This window comes from Phoxinus phoxinus (assembly GCF_949152265.1).
Source record: "Phoxinus phoxinus genome assembly, chromosome: 24".
In the NCBI taxonomy this organism is placed as follows: domain Eukaryota; kingdom Metazoa; phylum Chordata; class Actinopteri; order Cypriniformes; family Leuciscidae; genus Phoxinus; species Phoxinus phoxinus.
In genome coordinates, this window is record NC_136899.1 from 11,433,308 (window position 1) to 11,452,312 (window position 19,005).

The 19,005-nt window shown below is 36.4% G+C and overlaps 2 protein-coding genes across 2 annotated transcripts in view; one reads left to right on the forward strand and one right to left on the reverse strand.

Moving 5' to 3' along the window:
* Nucleotides 1-118: 118 nt before the first annotated feature.
* On the reverse strand, nucleotides 119-4,209 carry acaa1 (acetyl-CoA acyltransferase 1). Its single transcript, XM_079601059.1, has 12 exons — nucleotides 3,909-4,209; nucleotides 3,740-3,833; nucleotides 3,583-3,640; nucleotides 3,415-3,494; nucleotides 3,274-3,316; nucleotides 2,142-2,240; nucleotides 1,982-2,062; nucleotides 1,665-1,855; nucleotides 1,409-1,588; nucleotides 1,202-1,257; nucleotides 970-1,115; nucleotides 119-724 (listed from the first exon to the last, which is right to left on the reverse strand). The coding sequence occupies exons 1-12, from the start codon at nucleotides 4,059-4,061 to the stop codon at nucleotides 649-651; spliced, it is 1,257 nt and encodes a 418-aa protein (XP_079457185.1). The 5' UTR covers nucleotides 4,062-4,209; the 3' UTR covers nucleotides 119-648.
* Nucleotides 4,210-5,508: 1,299 nt separating this feature from the next.
* map3k22 (mitogen-activated protein kinase kinase kinase 22) overlaps nucleotides 5,509-19,005 on the forward strand; it is a 62,045-nt gene continuing 48,548 nt past the window's right edge. The window contains exon 1 of the mRNA XM_079601440.1: nucleotides 5,509-6,001. The gene's annotated coding sequence lies outside the window, so the exon portion shown is untranslated. The remainder of the gene's footprint in view (nucleotides 6,002-19,005) is intronic.

The window sequence follows — 19,005 nt, forward strand, 5'->3', positions numbered from 1 at the left end:
AGGAGAGATGCATTTTACCAGGTTGTAGCACTTGTGCTAATTTTCACCTGTAGTCCCTGGGCAGGCTGATGTCAACAGTCGTACAAAAAAAACAACAAAAAAAAACAAAAAAAAAACAATGATCACACCCTTCATTCATTTCACTACATTTACAAATACAATCTCACATACATATCAATTACAATACATTATGTAAACATGTTTGTTTTAAAAGAAGCCATTTTTTGGCCCGATGTGAAAAAATGTAAAAATGTACACATGTGGTTTATACATAGCAAATAGTTTTTATTCAAATAAATGAGATGCATTACAAATCTTTATGAATTACACGGGTCCTCAACACAGATTATAAAAAAAACATATTTCTCTATAATTCTGAGTTTTTCCAGAATCAAATTAATGCCACAATAAATGGCATGTCTATTTTCACGATCTGTTATCACGGTTGAAATGCAAGGCACTTTAAAGAGAGATCTGAATGTTATCATTAACATCCTCAAGAGTAAGGCAAACACCCACTGAAGCACACTACATAAGAAGTGTGCTCTCTCTCTCTCTGCTTGTGTTCTATAGTTAGTGTTCTAGCAGCTTGATTAAAAATAATTGGTGACAGTTAGTTTCTCTTGGGATTTTCCTCCAGGGCTTTCATCACGGTCCAGGGTACTCGAAAACTGCAGCCGCTCCCATTCCAGTCCCAATGCACATGGACACCACGCCATACCCTCTGCAACAAAAAACATTAGAAATGGGAAAAGGGATTGTCATCTTTTTTTGTTGCTGTATAGTTACTAATACTTAAAGCTGTCCCAGGGTGTGGAAATGTACATGGAATCGCGAATGTAGTCATACAAATGGAATTTAATGTGTAACGGAATCTTTTTTATGGATTTTATGGGTAAAAAGTGAAATTTGGAACAAAAAATACGGCAAACATAGGACCCTACTGTATGATGTTTTATGTCTGTTCACCTCTTGCGTCTGCGTTTGAGCTCATTGAGCAAAGTCACAACCTGTCGAGCACCAGTGCAGCCCAGTGGATGACCAAGAGCAATGGCCCCTCCGTTAGGGTTCACTTTCTCCATAGGAATGCCCAGCTTTTCCACACAATACACAGCCTAGGAAAATTGTGAAAGTGGCTGATATTAATAAAAGGAAAATATTGGAAAAACTGGGGGGTAATCCAAGAAAATGTATCAGTCACCTGACTGGCAAATGCTTCGTTGATCTCAAACACATCAATATCATCCACAGTTAGCCCTGCACAAGCAAATGCAATAACACGGCTCATTTACAACCAAATAATGAAAATGAAAAATCGATTCCAATACATTTTTCAAGCATGATTACCACTGGTATATAAACGGCTCAAATTAGCATAGAGGTACAGTAAGAGCAGCTGTACTCTCACCAGCCTGGTTGAGGGCTTCTGGGATAGCATAGGCTGGGCCGATGCCCATTACGTCCGGTGGAACACCCACCACAGCACTCGCCCTCAGCACCCCAAAAACAGGAAGTCCCAGTTTCTCCACCGTAGATCTCCGCCCAATGAGCACTGCCGCAGCACCGTCACTCACCTGACTGGCATTACCTGCAATGGGAATGAAAGAATTGAGTAATGGAATTTACACTCCTTTTATTTTTTTACAAAAATTCTGCATGCAAACCAGCTGTGGTGCTGCCGGTTTCCTTGAATGCTGGTCGCAGTTTGGCAAGGCCTCCTAATGTAGTCCCAGGCCGGATCCCATCATCCTTTGTGACAGTAATCCTGCGCTCAGTGCCATTTTCTTCCACAAATTTAGTAGTGACTGGTGCGATCTCTTGATCAAATAAGCCTTTTTTCTGCGCCATGGCTGCCCTAGTGTTACAAAAGTCCACAAACAATTGGTACTTCAATAGAGTTGCTTTGAGTGCATTTTTTTGTGTGCAAAATACTAACAGCTGGCATGTATAAACCATTCATAAATATCATGGGAGCACATACTTTTGTTGGGAACTGAGTGCAAAGCTGTCCTGTTTTTCTCTAGTGATGCCATATCTCTCGGCAACATTCTCTGAGGTTATTCTGAAAGGAAACCAGAGAAAATAATGTTTATTGCAATTTTAAGATTAAAACAGAGTATAAAAGAATAACATCTCTATACCCCATGGGAATGATGCAGTCACTGGCTTTCTCATTGTCCATCAGTCGGGGGCTGATGTCTCCTGGGTCCCCTGGCGAACGAAGGGACATGCTCTCCACACTGTCATGAAAGAGCAAGAAGAAAAGAGATGAGCTGTAAGATTCAGATTCAATCATTTAAAAACATGAACTACCAGTCTAAAGTTTGGAATAATTCAGTTTTTTTTTTATCTTTGTGAAAGTCTCTTATACTAACCAAGGCAGCATTTATTTGATCAAAAATGCAATAAAAACAGTAATGTGAATTATTAAAACAATTTAAAAGAACTGTTTTCTATTTTATTATAGTTTAAAATGTCATTATTCCTGTTATGTCAAAGCTGAATTTTCAGCATCATTACTCCAGTTTCACTCTTCAGTGTCACATGATCCTTCAGAATTTATACTAAAATGCTGATTTGCTGCTAAATAAACACTTTTTATTATTTATTATTAACGTTTTTGCTTCTAAATATTTGTTTGGAAACTGATACACTACCAATCAAAAGTTTGGGGTCAGTAAGATCTTTAAAAAGGATGCATTTAATTGATCAAAAGTAATAGTAAAGGCATTTATAATGTTTCAAAACATTTCTCTACAAAATTTGTCATGGTTTCCACAAAATATTGAGCCGCGAAAGCGGTTTTCAACATTGATAATAATAAAACCTGATAATAATATCTGAGCACCACCAATAATAATTGATAATCAGCATATTAGAATGATTTTTGAAGGATCATATGACACTGAAGACTGGAGTAATAATGATGCAGAAAATTCAGCTTTACCATCACAGAAATAGATTACATTTTATAACATATTAAAATAGAAAAGAGTTATTTTTAAATGTAATAAGATTTCATAATATTTGATTAAATAAATGCAGTCTTGGTGAGCATAAGAGACACTTATTTAAAAAAAAAAAAAACTTTAATTATTCCAAACTTTTGACTGGTAGTGTAGCCTATTCACACAATTAAAAACAACAACATTTGATAACACTAAAAAACCTTACAAAACCCCCACAACAAACAAATATAAAAATAAGGATCCTACATAATTATTTATACTATAGGCTAACTGAAATCAACAATTACAAATGTGGTATACTAACCCACAGGCAAGTCCCAGGTCATACGAACCTCCTCTGATTCCACCTTAAAAGGAAGAAAAAAGCCTGTTTTAACTTTAATCTTGTATTTTCTTATACTGCAGCCCAAAATGTGTCATTTTACTGCTTAAATGTAATTCTTACCCGCAACATTAAAAAGTGCTTGTAGTCCAGAAGAGCACTGCCTGTTTACAGTGTAGACTGGTACAGACTCAGGGAAGCCACTGAAAGTTGAACAAACTCCTGAATTTGACAGTCGATTCATATGTTTAGCAATATCTTGATTTATTAGGAATTCTTTGCTCATTTTACCTTAAAAATTGTCCGATTCGAGCCATAAGGGCACCTGCTCCTGGTTGTAGAACATTACCTGAAAAACAGCAGTCAGTAAGTGCAAGTTACTCTTCATACATGATGTAATGTTATAAAGATATAATGTTTTGCTCAGACTGGCTGTCACCTGACTTACCAACACAAACATCCCCTAGTAAAGAGGGTCGCAGTCCCACATCCTTAAGAACTGCACTCATCACTGCACTGAGCAGCTCATCTGGGGTAGTGTCCTAAAATATAGATAGCCTATTAAATATGTAGACGCAGTTTAATAGAGAATGCAGTGAACAGTCATACTGGCCCACCTTAAAAGATCCTCTCTTCGCCCGGCCGATGGCTGTTCGGAGCCCATGAACCACAACGATATCATTTGGATCAGCAGCTGATGCGCTGCACTGCCTCATCCCAACGCGTTTATTTGACGACAGATGTCCCGACAAAACCTGCACTCTGTGCATTTTTAATGACGAAAATGTGGACACGAAGAAAATAAAAGGATTACCGTTTATTGAGATATACACATATGGCAAACAGTCACTGATGTGTGAACTATGCTCTACATTTCTGATGATGTTTCCTGGTGAACCTTGCTTCTCTGGTCACACTGGTTATCATTGGCTACTGCGTTCTGACGTCATCGTGTGGAATTATGGGTGATGAAGTACACATGCGGAGTTCCTCAAACTATCTATCTATCTATCTATCTATCTATCTATCTATCTATCTATCTATCTATCTATCTATCTATCTAGTTGTAGTAAACAAAAACATTTTAAATTATTTACTATTTTAATGCTAAGAGTAATATTTTTCTGTGTTCTACATTTTGTATGCAACCATCTTAATTTTTATGTTTATGTAATGTTTATTGCTTTAAGGGAACCTATTATGCAAAATTCACTTTTACATTTGAACATAAATGTGTGTCATTTCAGTGTGTGTCATTTCATGTCAGTGTGTGTACACAACCATATCTAAAATGGTAAAAATCCACCCACTCATAAACAGAACCAGCTGTTTGTAGATTCTAGCAATGTGACGTCACATATATAGGCCCCGCCCACAACTGCTGACAGACTGCCCTATTAGCATAGTCCCCGCCCTGAGTGAGCTGTACACAGTATTTTCTGTTTTTCTTTTGTTGTTTGATTCATATTAACAGCATAGCAGTAAGTACTGTATATTATGCTGCTTACACTTTAATACACAAATCTAATGTACACATGCAATTACTTTACTTGCTGTTTACATTCACACTTCACATACATAACCGACTGATTATGTGAACTTAGTTTGACATAACTTTGTGTACTTGACAGTTTAAGCACAATAAGACGTAAAATATATCAGAAAACCATATATCAGAAGTTCAGACTGATATAGCTTTAAAATGCATGCAGCTTTAAAACTTTTATGTAAATCTGTCGCGTGAGCGTGACCGCGATATAGATGATACTACATGGCCCTGTCCCAAATGGCACCCTAAGCACTTGCGGTCCCTATAAGTTTTTCCTTCCTCTCAAAATCTGTCGACTGTCGGGTATTTTGAGCTAAAACTTCACAGACACATTCTGGGGACACATGAGACTTATATTACATCTTGTAAACAGGGGCATAATAGGTTCCCTTTAAAAGTGCAAAATCACATAAATCAACATGCCCCAAATGTTTGACATATTTTCTAACCTCATAAAAGTATTCTAAAATTAGTCGGAAAATAACATTGGAAACATCATATAAAATTACAGCAATAGGCTATACTATTTTTTTATAGTAGCCTACTGTAATTAAATTTTGATGTTTCCAATATCTGTCATAATTTACTTTGAACTCCTGATTAACATTATCTGCACCTACTTTTCAGACCTATTTTTGTACCCATTTCGACATTTCGTGAACGATGTTAAGCACAGTCGGGCGAGGGCGCCAGAATCTCGTGCAGCGGCAGCGAGTCTGAAGCACGCGCGTCATCGCTTCCTGGGGATGACATTACACTCACTCGCTCCTCTGTGGAAAAACTCGGCGTCAGTCAATGTTTGCGGAGAGGAAACTTTCTTCCTTTGACGGCGCGCAGTCGACGAGATTTGCAGCTTTCTCTAGCACACACCGCTGCATCTGTTTGGATTACTGGCGTCTGCGACTCCAAAAAAACATAAACCGGAAAGCTTTTCGGAAGGTGGATTTGTGAGGTTCCCTTCAATTTGTGCGTGACAACTGTATTCAAGTGCGCGCGGCTTCCGGATATATTACTGTTTTTACTGTATCTCTCGGACAAGAGCTCAGTTTGCGGAATGTTCATCTCCACTGCGTTTTAAACCCAGAAAACTGCTCGCTTTGAATCGCAGCTTGGTTTAATTTGTCTTAAGTGTCAGCTTCAGCATGAAGATACGCACGTAAGGTGAGTTCTATGTAGAATAATAATGACTGCATTTATATCAACGGTGGTGTGCAAAGATTTGCTATAGAGAGTCAAATGCAATGTGTTAGTTCCACATAAGGCATTAGACACCAGTTCAAATAGTAGGCTACTGCTATTAAAGAAACGTATTCTAAGTTTATGTTGTGTTTTGTTTAGGCAAAACTGTAAAACTGTGAGTATCGAATGCTTATATTTGCCGGAATTATTTGCTATGACATTTGCTAATGCGACCTCCTGAATCTACTTGGATAACACATATCATCATAAATTATATGAAACTCTGTCTTGAAATATTCTTTTCTATAGTGGTCTGTCTTTAGTAGGCTATAGTCTATGGAATGGGACATTTTCTTCAAATATCAAAACAAACGTCTACTATATGTTTGGATTTGTCTATAAAAAAGTAACAGGGTTGACAGTTTTACTCTTTATCTTGCTACAAGATGTTTATTAGAAAGAATTTGATCTACATATATTTATATTTCTCAGTAATAATTTGTTTACTGTACAAATGTAATGGTAACAGAGTTGACTGTTTATTAAGTCCATGACAAACATGACAAATTATAATAAAGCAAATTAGAAGATAAAGTGGCTTTGATGTTCTTAAAGAGCATGATTTTTGGAATTTATGGAATTTAACATTGTTTTTAACAAGGGGGAATAATGATTTTAACAATGTTGATGCATAACCTGAGTTTGGTACACACAATTATGGTAACAGTGTTGACTGTTTAAGATCTCCTCTTACTGACAAACTTTATAGAAAATTATAGAACTCAATTATTTTAGAAAAGACCTTTAGGAGCACGAATAAAGGGGAGTTATGCTGTCAACAGGATGGATGGATGCATAACACAACATAACTTTTTAATACAAATATTTTGTCAACTAAAGCCTGAAATGATATATTGAGTGAATAAATATTAAATACTAGTTTTCTTTTCTTTTTTGCAATCAAATTGTGCACAACCCTTATGATAATATAAGACCGAAATATATAAAGTTAATGGCAGCACAACTATTATGCCAATTAAATATTAACGAGGGGCACAAAAGGCACCCCTTTCATGGAATGACCTAAAGCTACAGCTGGTTTAACTACAGTTAAATATATCTAAAGCCATATATAATACTGATATTACTATAGGGATACTAATGTAGACATACAGACGCTATAATAAAGGAGGAGATCGATGGAATGTGCTGGCCTGCTTTTTCTTCTTGCACTCTTCCTTCAGTCACTCATTATCCCCCTGGACTCTGAAATACTTGAGTTTATGTTTGTTTACTAAAGATACTTAATGAGTCATTGAATATTTTTGCAATGTGCACAGATCTGTCTCAGCCAAGCCTATGTTAAAGAATGTTTCTCACGGCATGAGGAAGGAATCTAGATGAACTCTGTACCTTCATTGCAATGTTGACTGAGTTTCTTTTGAATCTAAGACACCAACCGAGTCTTACTGAGTCATAATACTCACCCTAGACTCTTATGCAGTGATCCACATGCATAAATAGCCTAGCCTATTATTGATATTACATTTTGGGCAAAAAATCCCAGCAGACTGCTGGAGATACATTCCATAGAAGTGCAAGATGAGTTGGATGATCATCTGAGTTATCTGACCTTAAAGTTTATCATCTTTAGACAGGCCTGCTGTACACCAAATTCTCAGGGTTCATGTTTATACGCTCTGGTTTAGGAGCATCTGGACAGGATATTGAATTCGCCCTCCCTAGTAATGCAAGAAAAAATGATTAGTCTGTCAGTTTGATCATTAGACCCCTAAAGATTCAAGTATTCAGAAAATTTGTTCACTTGCCATCACACACAAGTCTTCTTCATGTCCGATGGAAGATCTGTCCAGCGCAGACAGGTCACATTTCGAGGCAAATAGACTTAATTTCACCCTGACTCATATTTTTGGGAATCCCTAAAGGACTATTTTGGCAGAGAGACATTGAAACCTGTGATGAATGACCACCTTAGATTAGGATGTCGGAGAAATGTGGTATTTTATCCTGTTCCCTTCATGGCTGTAAGTCAGAGTGTTGTCTGGTCAGCCACAGATCTTCATGATGGATCATTAGTTTTGGGCCTAATCTCAGCGCTAGCTGACTAGACACGGAGGAAATCACAGCGGTCTTATCACTTGCTTGAGTGATTGGACACGCACACCACACGCCAAAGAGCCAAGGGCCAAAGGGTCAGTGTGATTTGAGCGGCTCCTGCGAGCTCTTTCTCTAAAGCTGTGGAAAGAACAGAGTTGGTTCTTCACCTCAAGGTCAATTTTGATGAAGAAAGAAAATCTTGTTTTAATGTAAGACATCAAAGTGTCTACATTTGGGTCAGGGTTTTCAGGTTCAGAACTGGTCCATTATCCGTAAAGTGTTCATCGAAGAGATCATCCAGTTAGTGTGTTAATTAGAAATAGTTTTCTTGGATAGCGATAACACAAGTTGCATTCGAGGGTTTCTTATCTAACTTCATCCCGTTAAGCACTTTGGTAGTTCCCTGTTTTAATGAGATGAAAGGAAGCCCTTTAATTAGGTCCTGTGTGTCTGACAAAATGAAGTGCAGGTGAATTGCCCTTATCAGAAAGAGTGGGAGAAGCACTTACCAAGAATCGAGACTGAACAATATTGCCTTATGACCAACACAACACAGATTATTTAGAATACAAACTTTTTTTACCACCAAAACATTGTCTTTATTCAGATTATTATTTTGCTTAACCAGTTTTATTCTATTTTTTCTGCTTTTTAACACAGTAATAATTAACAATGAAAACATGATTTTTGTTTAAAAAAAAACGTAATTTAATAATATATTGATAAATATTATATTATATTTAAAATATGAATGTATTATTATTATTAATGTTATTTATTGAAAAGTTCTCTATAGATGGTCATGGTCACAATTTTATTTTCTCAAGTTCATTTTTATTTATAAAGCCTTTTTCACAATATCGTTTCAAAGCAGCTTTGCAGAAATGCATGGTTACTGTTTTTATATTGTCTTAATGCATATTTGTCCACATTTAGGAGTTTATAGATGAGTATCATGATGGTTTGCATATGGCAATGATATAACAATCAAATAATTTTCTATATATTTTTTTATCGCTTTATGTAGCTGCACTGTGTATGCCGATAGCGCTCTTTGTAGTACTTGCAAGTTGGAGTTATTAAAGGGGTCATGACATGGATTTTATTATTATTTGAAAATGTTCCTTGATAATGTTATCAGCGTTTTTTTTATATAAAAAAACAACAACATGTAAATGCAGAACAAGTTTTATTTTCAACCCTCTGTCTGAAATGATCCGTTTTTAAGGAGTGGTTCCTTTAAGGCTTGTCAGTAAAAAGCTACTGTTATGATTGGCTGACGTCATTGTAAAACGGTATCAACGCCCACTCACTAATGCAAGTGTTTTGAAAACATTGTCCATATAAAACCGTAATTTACAGACATAGAATTATGAAATAATTTACTTGCGATTTGTGATGCAACTGCTGTCAGATCCAATATTGCTCTGTCAGTTAGCTGCCTCATCGTTCAACAAAAGTTTCTTTGCAAATCTCTATTACAATGTACCTCGTTTACCAAACAAAATGATCCGAACAAACATATAATCATCCAACGTGATCCGGGACGCCATTAAACTAAACCATCCACTTGTTTCCGGCACTAGGATCCTTCTGAAGTCTGTACAGAGACGCAAACAAGCTGTTTAAATTGGACACATCAAATCAAACATTATTTCACTCTTTTATTTGTCCTTTTGTCGACAGACTCAAGCGTGTGAAGTCATGTCAGAAACTGAACGGACATCTGTATACTATATCCAGTGTTGACAGTGATTAAAATGGGTTATACTTGCTTTTGATGCGACGCTCGCGTCCAGTGTAGGCAAAATGTCAGCCATTAAAGGTGCTATAAGCAATGTCACGTGTTTTTTAGGCCAAAACATTTTTTTGTCTCATACAGCAAACATCTCCTCACTATGTGCTAGCTGCCTGTCCCCTGAACACACTGTAAAAAAACACGGTCTCTGTAGACACCCCAGGCTCCACAAACGGCAACAAAAACAAACTGGGTTCACCCGCATCACTAAACATAACAAACAGTGTTCCAGCCAATAACCGACAAGAATGATTTGGGGGTGGGGTTTGGGGGGTTAGTGCGCATGCGAGGAGGAGGGAGGGTCTAGCTAGCCTCCGTTTTGTTTGACAATACTTCGAACGTCAACAAGAAGTGAAGTCAGCCAACATCACTTAGTAGAGCACCATTAAGCTACTGAATGCCAGTGGGCGGGGCCTATGGTGAGATGATGTATAACTATTGGTTGATGTCTTGCTCTGGAGGTAGTCATATTTAAATGTATTTGCCAGTGTGAAATCACAGGTCCCGCAATATCCAAACGAGCCATTTTAGGAGCTCGAAGAAATGAATGCTTTGTTTAAAACGAGATAGGCGTTTAAAGCTATGAAACTTGCAGGATGTTTTAATGGTACAAAGACCGAAAAGAGCCAGGAAATTTTGATTTCTCATGTCATGATCGCTTTATGACCCTTCATGTTTTTAATACATTTTGCAGTGATATGGAAATCTGAAAAGTTTTAATGGTATGAAAAGGTTTTGTTCAATTTTTTCAAGTCTAATTATGTATATATACGGACGGATATATTTATAGTTGCAAAAGTAATCAAAAATCATGATGCAAGGGTGTTGCTCTGCTGTTTCTAAGGTGTTCTGAGTGGGGTTTTAGTACATTGCTATTGCTATGTGATTGGGTGTTTTAAAGATCCTATCTCCAAGTCTATGATATTCTGGTTCCTAGTAGTTGTTCAGGTCTAATGAAATTCAACAGAGCTTCTCTCCTCAACAAGCCACACGATTTGAGGTATCATTCATGTCCGTATAGCATAAATGATGCTGGATGCGTAATGTGTTAAAAAAAACCTAACCCTTTAAGTAAATGCATTAGTAGTGACGCTTGCCTTTAAAGTTTCTTCCATTATATAAGAGATCACTGTAATCACCCTGAATGTTGCGTCTTATTTTTGTTCAGTGTCAGGTGTAATTTGATCTAACAGCTGTTATTATGTCGTATAGTTATTGACTCGCAGTGAAAACCTCTAACGCGTTAAAGCATCAATCACCTCCGAAACCGAGTGATACGTGTCAGATCCCCTTTTTAACCTGTCACGAGCAGCGCTGCAACCTAAAGTGGTCTCACTGCAGGCACAGTGAAGGGTAATAATTGAAATTCCACTGACGTTCAGAGCAGATTTCTGCCGTTGTAATGATTTCAGCTGCCCTGGAGACATCTGCTACCATATATTAACACAAATGAGCAGAAAAACAAAGAAATTGTGTGCATGTGCGCGGGTGTTTGTGAGCGTGAGGCGGTATACAATGATAACAACATATTATTGCGCAGATGGTGCTTGTTTTCTGTGTCTCAAAATATATTCATTGTGTAAAAATAATCAATGATTGCCGTAGGACAACAATTCCATCATGATGCCTTTTTGTGAGTTGAGCTCGCTGTGTCTAATTTAATTTTTCAGGTTGGCCTCTATTACATGCAGTTGGTCAGTCCTCTATTTATTTTTATCATCAGGACTACAAGGGATAGGACTTGATCACCCTATGTATTTTTGGAGGGCATAAAATGAATTTGACTATTACTGTAATGAAGAAAAAGGCCTCATTAAAAGAAGAAGTTCTTGAGAAGAAAACCTTATAAGTAGTAACTTTATACGTTTTTCATTGATTATCAATATTTTGATGAAACTGCTTATTAATATTTGAAATGTTTTGTGATGCAACCAACATGCAGTAAAACAGAAGATGATATCATAGTGAGAATGTGTGTCAATATCATTACGTCTTTTAAAACATCAGTAAAATTGACCTGTTTTATGGCAAGGCATGGTTATTTCAGGCTGTTAAAATGTCTCGTGATTAGTGCTGTGACTGTCAATCGATTAAAAATGTATAATTACATAATTTCACATTGAAATGTATAAGCAGCATAAAGAATGCATATTTTAAATACATGCTTAATGGCATCTCTCTTTACTAAGTTCTATGAATGATGGCCAGTATCACCAATACCAATACTTTTTCTTATTTGCTGGGGTGATTATAGCCATTCAACAATACAGATTGAGCACCGTCATTTTTAACCTTTAATAGGCTTTAAAAAAATATTACAACTTTTAATTTAAGTGAACTTCACACATAACTATTATAATAATGTCACATTTAGCTGTGCCTTAAATATAGCAGGGCTTAACGCTAAGGATTTTTTCTACTGGCCCAGTCAGGCCAGGTCTGATTTTTACCAAAATATATTGATTAATCCTTATTAAAGCTACAAAAGTTATTCAATCAAGGGCTGTGAGTTATTTTATCTTAGTCTTTTGTTGTTTGATTAACATTAATGACAGACAGACAGCAGCAGGTTTATTAGGCTACTGTCAATTTAAGACCTGATGCGAATCTGGTCTCTTTATGGTCATTTAAGACATTTGAACTCCTTTAAGACTGTGCTTATGTATGAGGATACTCGCCACTAACGGGTTTTTCGACATACTTTTGTCTGTTTCTGTCCATTCAAGCACGAATTAGAACTCAATGCGGGTGAGTGAACACAAAGAGCCGCTTCACATAAATCGCACCAGCATATCTTTAAATTCTCTATTGCGTCTTATCGCACTTGAATGGTTTAAAAGCACTTGAACGGATATAGCGTAAGCGTTATCATATAATGTAATGCTAGCCAAAGGACGACAGGAAGAAATGGATGATGCGTTAATTGTGTTAAATATTTTTAACACATTATAAAAAAAATTAATCGCAAAATTAAAATGTTAATTTTGACAGCCCTACTTGTGATCTATTTAGTTTACCAATGGATAATTAAAAAAAAAAAAATACTTTTTACCTTGAAAAATAAAAACTTAAAATGGTTATAAGATGTATTCAAGGTTTAATTAAAATATGATTTTACTTTTTACTTAATGGTTAGACCACATTTTTAATGTTAAAGTTAATAATTGTTAACATTTTTTGAAAATTGTATAAAAGTTTTTCAAAAAGTATATGAAACAGAAAGAAATTAAAATAGTGCATTTATAAAAACATATATATTTTTTCTTTATCATGAATATTCTTATTTATTATTGACCCATGTGTATTTGCTTGCCTATTATATATCACTTTGTTCCTTTAGCTGCATGACAGTCATCCTGCTACTTTGAAATGGATGTCAACTTTGTGTCTGCCTCGGGTCTATCTGCTTTTTTGTGCCCTACAGATATGGTTCCAGACCGAGGTGTATATTGGCAAGGAATCTATACTGCAGAATGTATTGTCTGCTAAGGGAGTGTGTTGTCGAAGGCTGTGTGTCAGTGGGTTTTATACGTGCGAGTGTGTATGCAGGCAAGCTGGTGCACCTCACCCGTGAAAAAAAACCTAATGCAGAAAAGTAGATTAGGAGCTCAAAGTGTGAGATTGGCTTGGCTTTATACAAGTAAGTCTCTTCTCGGCGGTCCCAAGGAGGGATTGGCTTTAGCAAAGCTGATGTTGTGTCATTTCCCAGAAAAGCTGCCGCCACCACCTGTGAGTCACCGAGTTGCTGACAAAAGAGGACCGTTGTCCTTGTCGATGAGAGCTGACCTGTTTGGTTTACTCATTGCAGGACCTGATTCTAACCACACTTGAAGAAACCCCAGCCTTTTGTCATTTAGATCATGTGTGTGGGTGTTTTGATGGTGAGAAAGGTCTAGCACTCATTTTACTTCTTGACATTGTGGTTTTGGCCCACTCGGTTTCATCTACATTTTTCACTCACTGGCATGCAGGTACATTACATCATTCTTTGGCAAAGACATGTTGATGTTCTTCTATTTCCTCTTCAATGCTGAATTGCATTAAATAGCAGGATCCATTTCAGTCACACTTCTAATTTACTTATACCAATTGTTAGCGGTGTACTAATATAAAAAATCTGGGCCATATCTTACACTATATCTGGGCCATTAATTAGTTAATTATTTAACTAATAAATAACGTATAAATGGATTTTAAATGTAGGTATCACAACCTTGTAATATGCAATATTAAAAATGCATATTAATTTTGAGTTTTGCTGAAGATTACTTTAATATTACTTTGTGAAATTATTAGTGTTTTTAAAGAAACTTTAAGTGAGCGTTAAATGATGGCAAAGGTAATATGATTGTAAAATCAAGTAATAAGCATGCAGAGTTAAATATACACTTTCAATTTCAGCTAATATCAAACATGGTTGATGACATTTGAATTGCAAAAATTCAATTCAATTCATAAGGTCATAAGATTTTAAGAAATAAGAAATTAATATTCGATTTTGACTGTAAAGACTTTTACATTGTTTAAAAAATATATTTAAAATATGCTGTTCTTTTGAACTTTATATTAATCAAAGAATCCTGAAAAAAATGTATTATCTTGGTTTCTAAAAAAGTATTAAGCAGCCCAGCTGTTTCCAACATCATAATGATAAAAAAAAAGTTTCTTTAGAGCTCAGCATATTAGAGTAATTTCTGAAGGATCATGTGAAGCTGAAGACTACAGTTACAGTTATACCTGATCAAATTGAACACACATTAAAATAGAAAACAGTTATTTACACTATAAACTGTAATTGTAGCCTACTAATATTTCCCAATATTGCTGTTTTTTGCTGAATTTTACTCAAATAAATGTAGCCTTATAAGAGAGACCGTCCAGCCTTGCTCCATATTAACTCTGTAAGAAGATACATGTGTGATTATTGCCATTGACAACGTCACATGGGCCACACAATTACTAGTATTGAGTTTCGCTCTGCCATTCCTAACCCTTTTACAAATAGATGCAGTTTCACATTAGTGCTGCTTATGTGTTCAGTTACAATCAATGCCTTTTTTCTGCTCAACACTGTGAAAGGGAAAAGCTTTCCACAAGTCATTAAGAGCTGCAGCTGGTGAGCCGACATCAGAATTCATGGAAAAGCGGGAAATACCCTACAATCCGGCTCACCTTGACTTGACTTTATTTGGAGGGGTGATGTAATATGTTGAAAAGAATGTAGCCTACCATGAAGGCTGACTTCATTCCTGGCAAATGTCCACCCTTGAAGATAGCGGTGAATGTCAGATGACCTAAATCTGTTACATTAATGATAGTCACTAAACTGAACTAATTTAACTACATGCTTATTTTCCCATTTGCTTAATTATTTGATTCCCACATGCTGTGGCTTTAAAAAAAAAGAAAAGAAGGTAGATTGTTGTCGAGTCAAGCCAAGCTGCACAGGCCTCAGCAAGCGGCAGTTTGACAGAACGTCAGATCGATCTAGAGAGTTGGCGTCAAGCGCGTGTGGCATGAATGGCAAGTTGTGCGGTGGGTGCTCGGGTAAGCGGGCCGCTCTCGTGCTGCGTGGAGTGACCGAGCAGATGGGCTGGAGAGCTGGCGGTTGGTGCCAGACGCAGTGAGGGCAGAGGGGTTTAGGGAGATGCTCATGTTGGAGGGCCACCTGCTTTTTGGCAGCACGTCAGTCCCTTGGTGCTTAAATGTGTTTATAGCAGCCGCAAGGTCAATGTGTATGTGTGCATTCCTTTTTAAATGGATTTTGAGGTGCCAAGTTGGAGATGTGACGGTACATATCCCTCAAATATAAAGAGGTGCCCACAATGCAATGATCTTACATTGAAAAGAAGCACTAGTTCTTATAGTCAATTTTGTTGTGAGGTCTATTTGATATATTAGATAAATGGTTATGTATTATAAAGTAAGTCGAACATGAAAAGTACCTAGTTTTAAAAACATCAAAAGTCTGAATACAGTCAACCAAACTTATTAAAAGTTACACTGCTCAATTGAAATAGTCCGTAGTCCAATACCTGTGCCGTTCAGCGTGAGCACCGCCCCACTGTGCCAAGTACATTTTTCTGCATGTGAAGGACGATGTTTTACGTGGATATTGGAACCCGAGTGAAGTACAAAGCCTAGTTTAAATAATAACAAGAGTTTAGCATCCGAATACATCACGAATATGCAAACATTTGGATTCGAATGAAAGTATGTGAGCCCAACACATTGTTTCTGTTTCAGTTTCTCTTTAAATAATTTTTTTTGGGCTTAACGTTTAGCTGCTTATATTTTTCATTCTTGAATTGAATAGAATTAATACCTGTTAAATATAAAGGATTTGTTTTGGAGTGAGGGGAATTAAAATAGCCCATTTATTTACAGGTAGGCCTATTTAAAAAAAAAAAATGTATGTAATAATAAAATGCGACTTATATGCCCTTATTATTTTTCTCTCCTCAAAAACGCAATTTTATATGTGTAGTATATTTTAACCACGCAGCAAATGTTTCTAAATATGTTTAAAAATTCTTTCAAAATTACTTAAATTCCTGTTTAACTGATATTAATTGGTCAAAATTCTGATTGTCGGTTTACAGTTAACCAGTTAATTATGAGAATTCGTAGTTTGTTCATGACTTAATATATTTATTTTTATATTTGATTGAAATATAATATTTTTTTTAAACTTATTTTAGGAATATCAGCCCATATTCTATTTTTTTTATTCTGTATCATATTAGATATTTAATTGTTCATGCTCATTTTCCAATTTTTACCTTTAGATTGTCTTTGACATTTAACGCGCATTTAAAGTTAATATTTTAAAACACTAACATCTAAAAACAATGTTAAATGTAACCTTAAGCAGATCTCAAAATAAATATATATATTTTATACTGTACATTATACTGTGGTGATGCCTAATTTCACTTTTAATTTCACTTTTTTTTTTTTTTTTTTTTTTTTTTTGTGTACCATGAAGTGCAAAACCAACAGTTTGTAATAATTTCATTGACAAATTGTTACTTTTTTCAATTGGCGTTGTTTTTTTAGAGTTCTTCCACCAAATATCCTTTCTCAAATGTGCTCCGAGATCTTTGGTATCTTGTGACTTGTGTGTTTTGTGCGCTGCTCTGCCCCGCTAGTGTGCACTGAGCATACGCCTTGGCTTAAGCTCTGGAAACTTACAGCAAACCCTTTTGTGTTTCTGTCAGGAGCCCAGACATTTTTCTGCGCTGACTGTTTCTTCAGAAACTCGGGGACCATGCAAGCCTTAGAAACAAAGAGAGAAAAATAAAGAGCAATGAATGAGGCTTAGAGACAGAAAAGGACGCTTTAAGATATGCCAGGGAGAGGAGGTGTGGCGGAGTTTAGATTCCCACTGAGCCAAACTCCAGTAGTAACTGGTAACTGTGTATCATTGTAAAGGAATGTCTGTGAAGAGATTACCTTTTTTTCAGTTTTGCACTATTAAAAGACTCTTTTATCAGATACTTTTTTTTGTAATGAAACATCGGGCGCAAAGTTCACCCTAGATTCGCTGCTATTTAGTGTTTGCAACTTTAGCCATTTGCAGATTTTTTGTTGTTGTTGTTGCTGGTTTTGGATACAAGACAGCATCTTCAGTCTCAGTTTTCCATCATTGAAAAGCATATGTGATAGTCAGATATTAAGAAACAATCTTAGAAAACAAGAGGTATTTAGTAGAATGACAGCTGAAGTAAATGTGAGTGGTGCTGCTCTCTGTCCTTAGACGAAAAAAGTCAGCTTACTTAGAAAAGTAGTAACGTCTCCGCAACAAGTGACATGTTTTTCTCACATATTTGCACTGTGCTGAACACAATGCAGAATGATATTTAATTATTGCCTTTATATTCACAGTTATAACAATACATTGTAATAAGTAAGGGATAATCCACGGCTAGCTGTGCATTAAACTATTTTAATGCACGACGTAGAGGCAAAGAACCGCCCGACGCGGAGTGCATTCCAATCATTTAATGCACAGCTAGCCGTGGATTATCCCGCTTATACCATGGTCATTTGCCAGCATTGACAACTTAAAGCTGTTATTGATAATTGCAGCGCAATATATTTGACCGGAAGGGTAAAAATAATGGTTATTTTCGTCAGTTACGGTTTGTTAGATCTAGCATTGTGTTGGCTTTAAATCAGACACTGAGATAAAGTACACAAGATTACATATGTTTCAATGAATGAAATATAGCATGTATTTGAATTCATTATTGAGAGAGAGAGAGATGCGTGTGTGAATTACCTGCATCTTTTAAGTGTCTCTCTAATACTACAAAGTGAGTTTAATTACTTCAAAACCAGCAATGTTACCCCATATATTATGAATAAAATATGAAGTCGCGGGGCAGGGTTGATAAAAAGTTTCTGATCTCCTGAATGTTTCTGTGTGTACAAAGCGCAATCTCTGAGTGACATATTCATCTGTGCGCTTTAATGAAAACATTGCATTAATATAAAACGGTGATGATTAAACTTGGAGCTACCTGTTCATGAAACGGTTTTGTTGCACACTTTCCGGCCAATCAGAATTGAGTTTTCAGACAGAGTCAGACTATGGTATAAATAGCAATATTTACCTACATGAGTCGTGCATCAATGAATCAATGAGTTTTAAATCAATAGCGGTAAGACTCCATAGACAAAACAATATCAATAGACAAAACATTAACAATAAGACACCATAGACAAAAGCTTGTCATGTCTACCATTTTTAACTTGAGCTGCTTTTGAAACCACATCCCATCAGCCGCAGAAAGTGCTGTTTACTCAAGACTCATCGTTTCCAGCCAAGTCATTTGGCATAATAACTACAAGAGCCATCAAGAGAGAATCAGCCTCTCCGCAGCACCGCCGCTATATTTGGCTCATTTTTTTATTTTACAGGCAGACAAATATGGCTCCAATTTGTATAGCTATTTCCGTGCAAATGTTCGTAACCTTTTCGCTGGCACCCTTGTACTTTGAGCCTCTTGAGTTCAGGGCTCTTTCGCGCTTTGCTGACGACTGTAATTGCTCTTCTTTCCGCAGC

Excerpts from the sequence above, each read along its gene's own strand:
- acaa1 (XM_079601059.1), bottom strand. The coding sequence starts at position 4,061 with ATGCACAGAGTGCAGGTTTTGTCGGGACATCTGTCGTCAAATAAACGC. Across the intron at positions 2,241-3,273 it reads GACCTGGGACTTGCCTGTGG|TGTGGAGAGCATGTCCCTTC; the intron begins GTTAGTATACCA and ends CTTTCATGACAG. Across the intron at positions 1,258-1,408 it reads AGAAGCCCTCAACCAGGCTG|GGCTAACTGTGGATGATATT; the intron begins GTGAGAGTACAG and ends TTGCTTGTGCAG.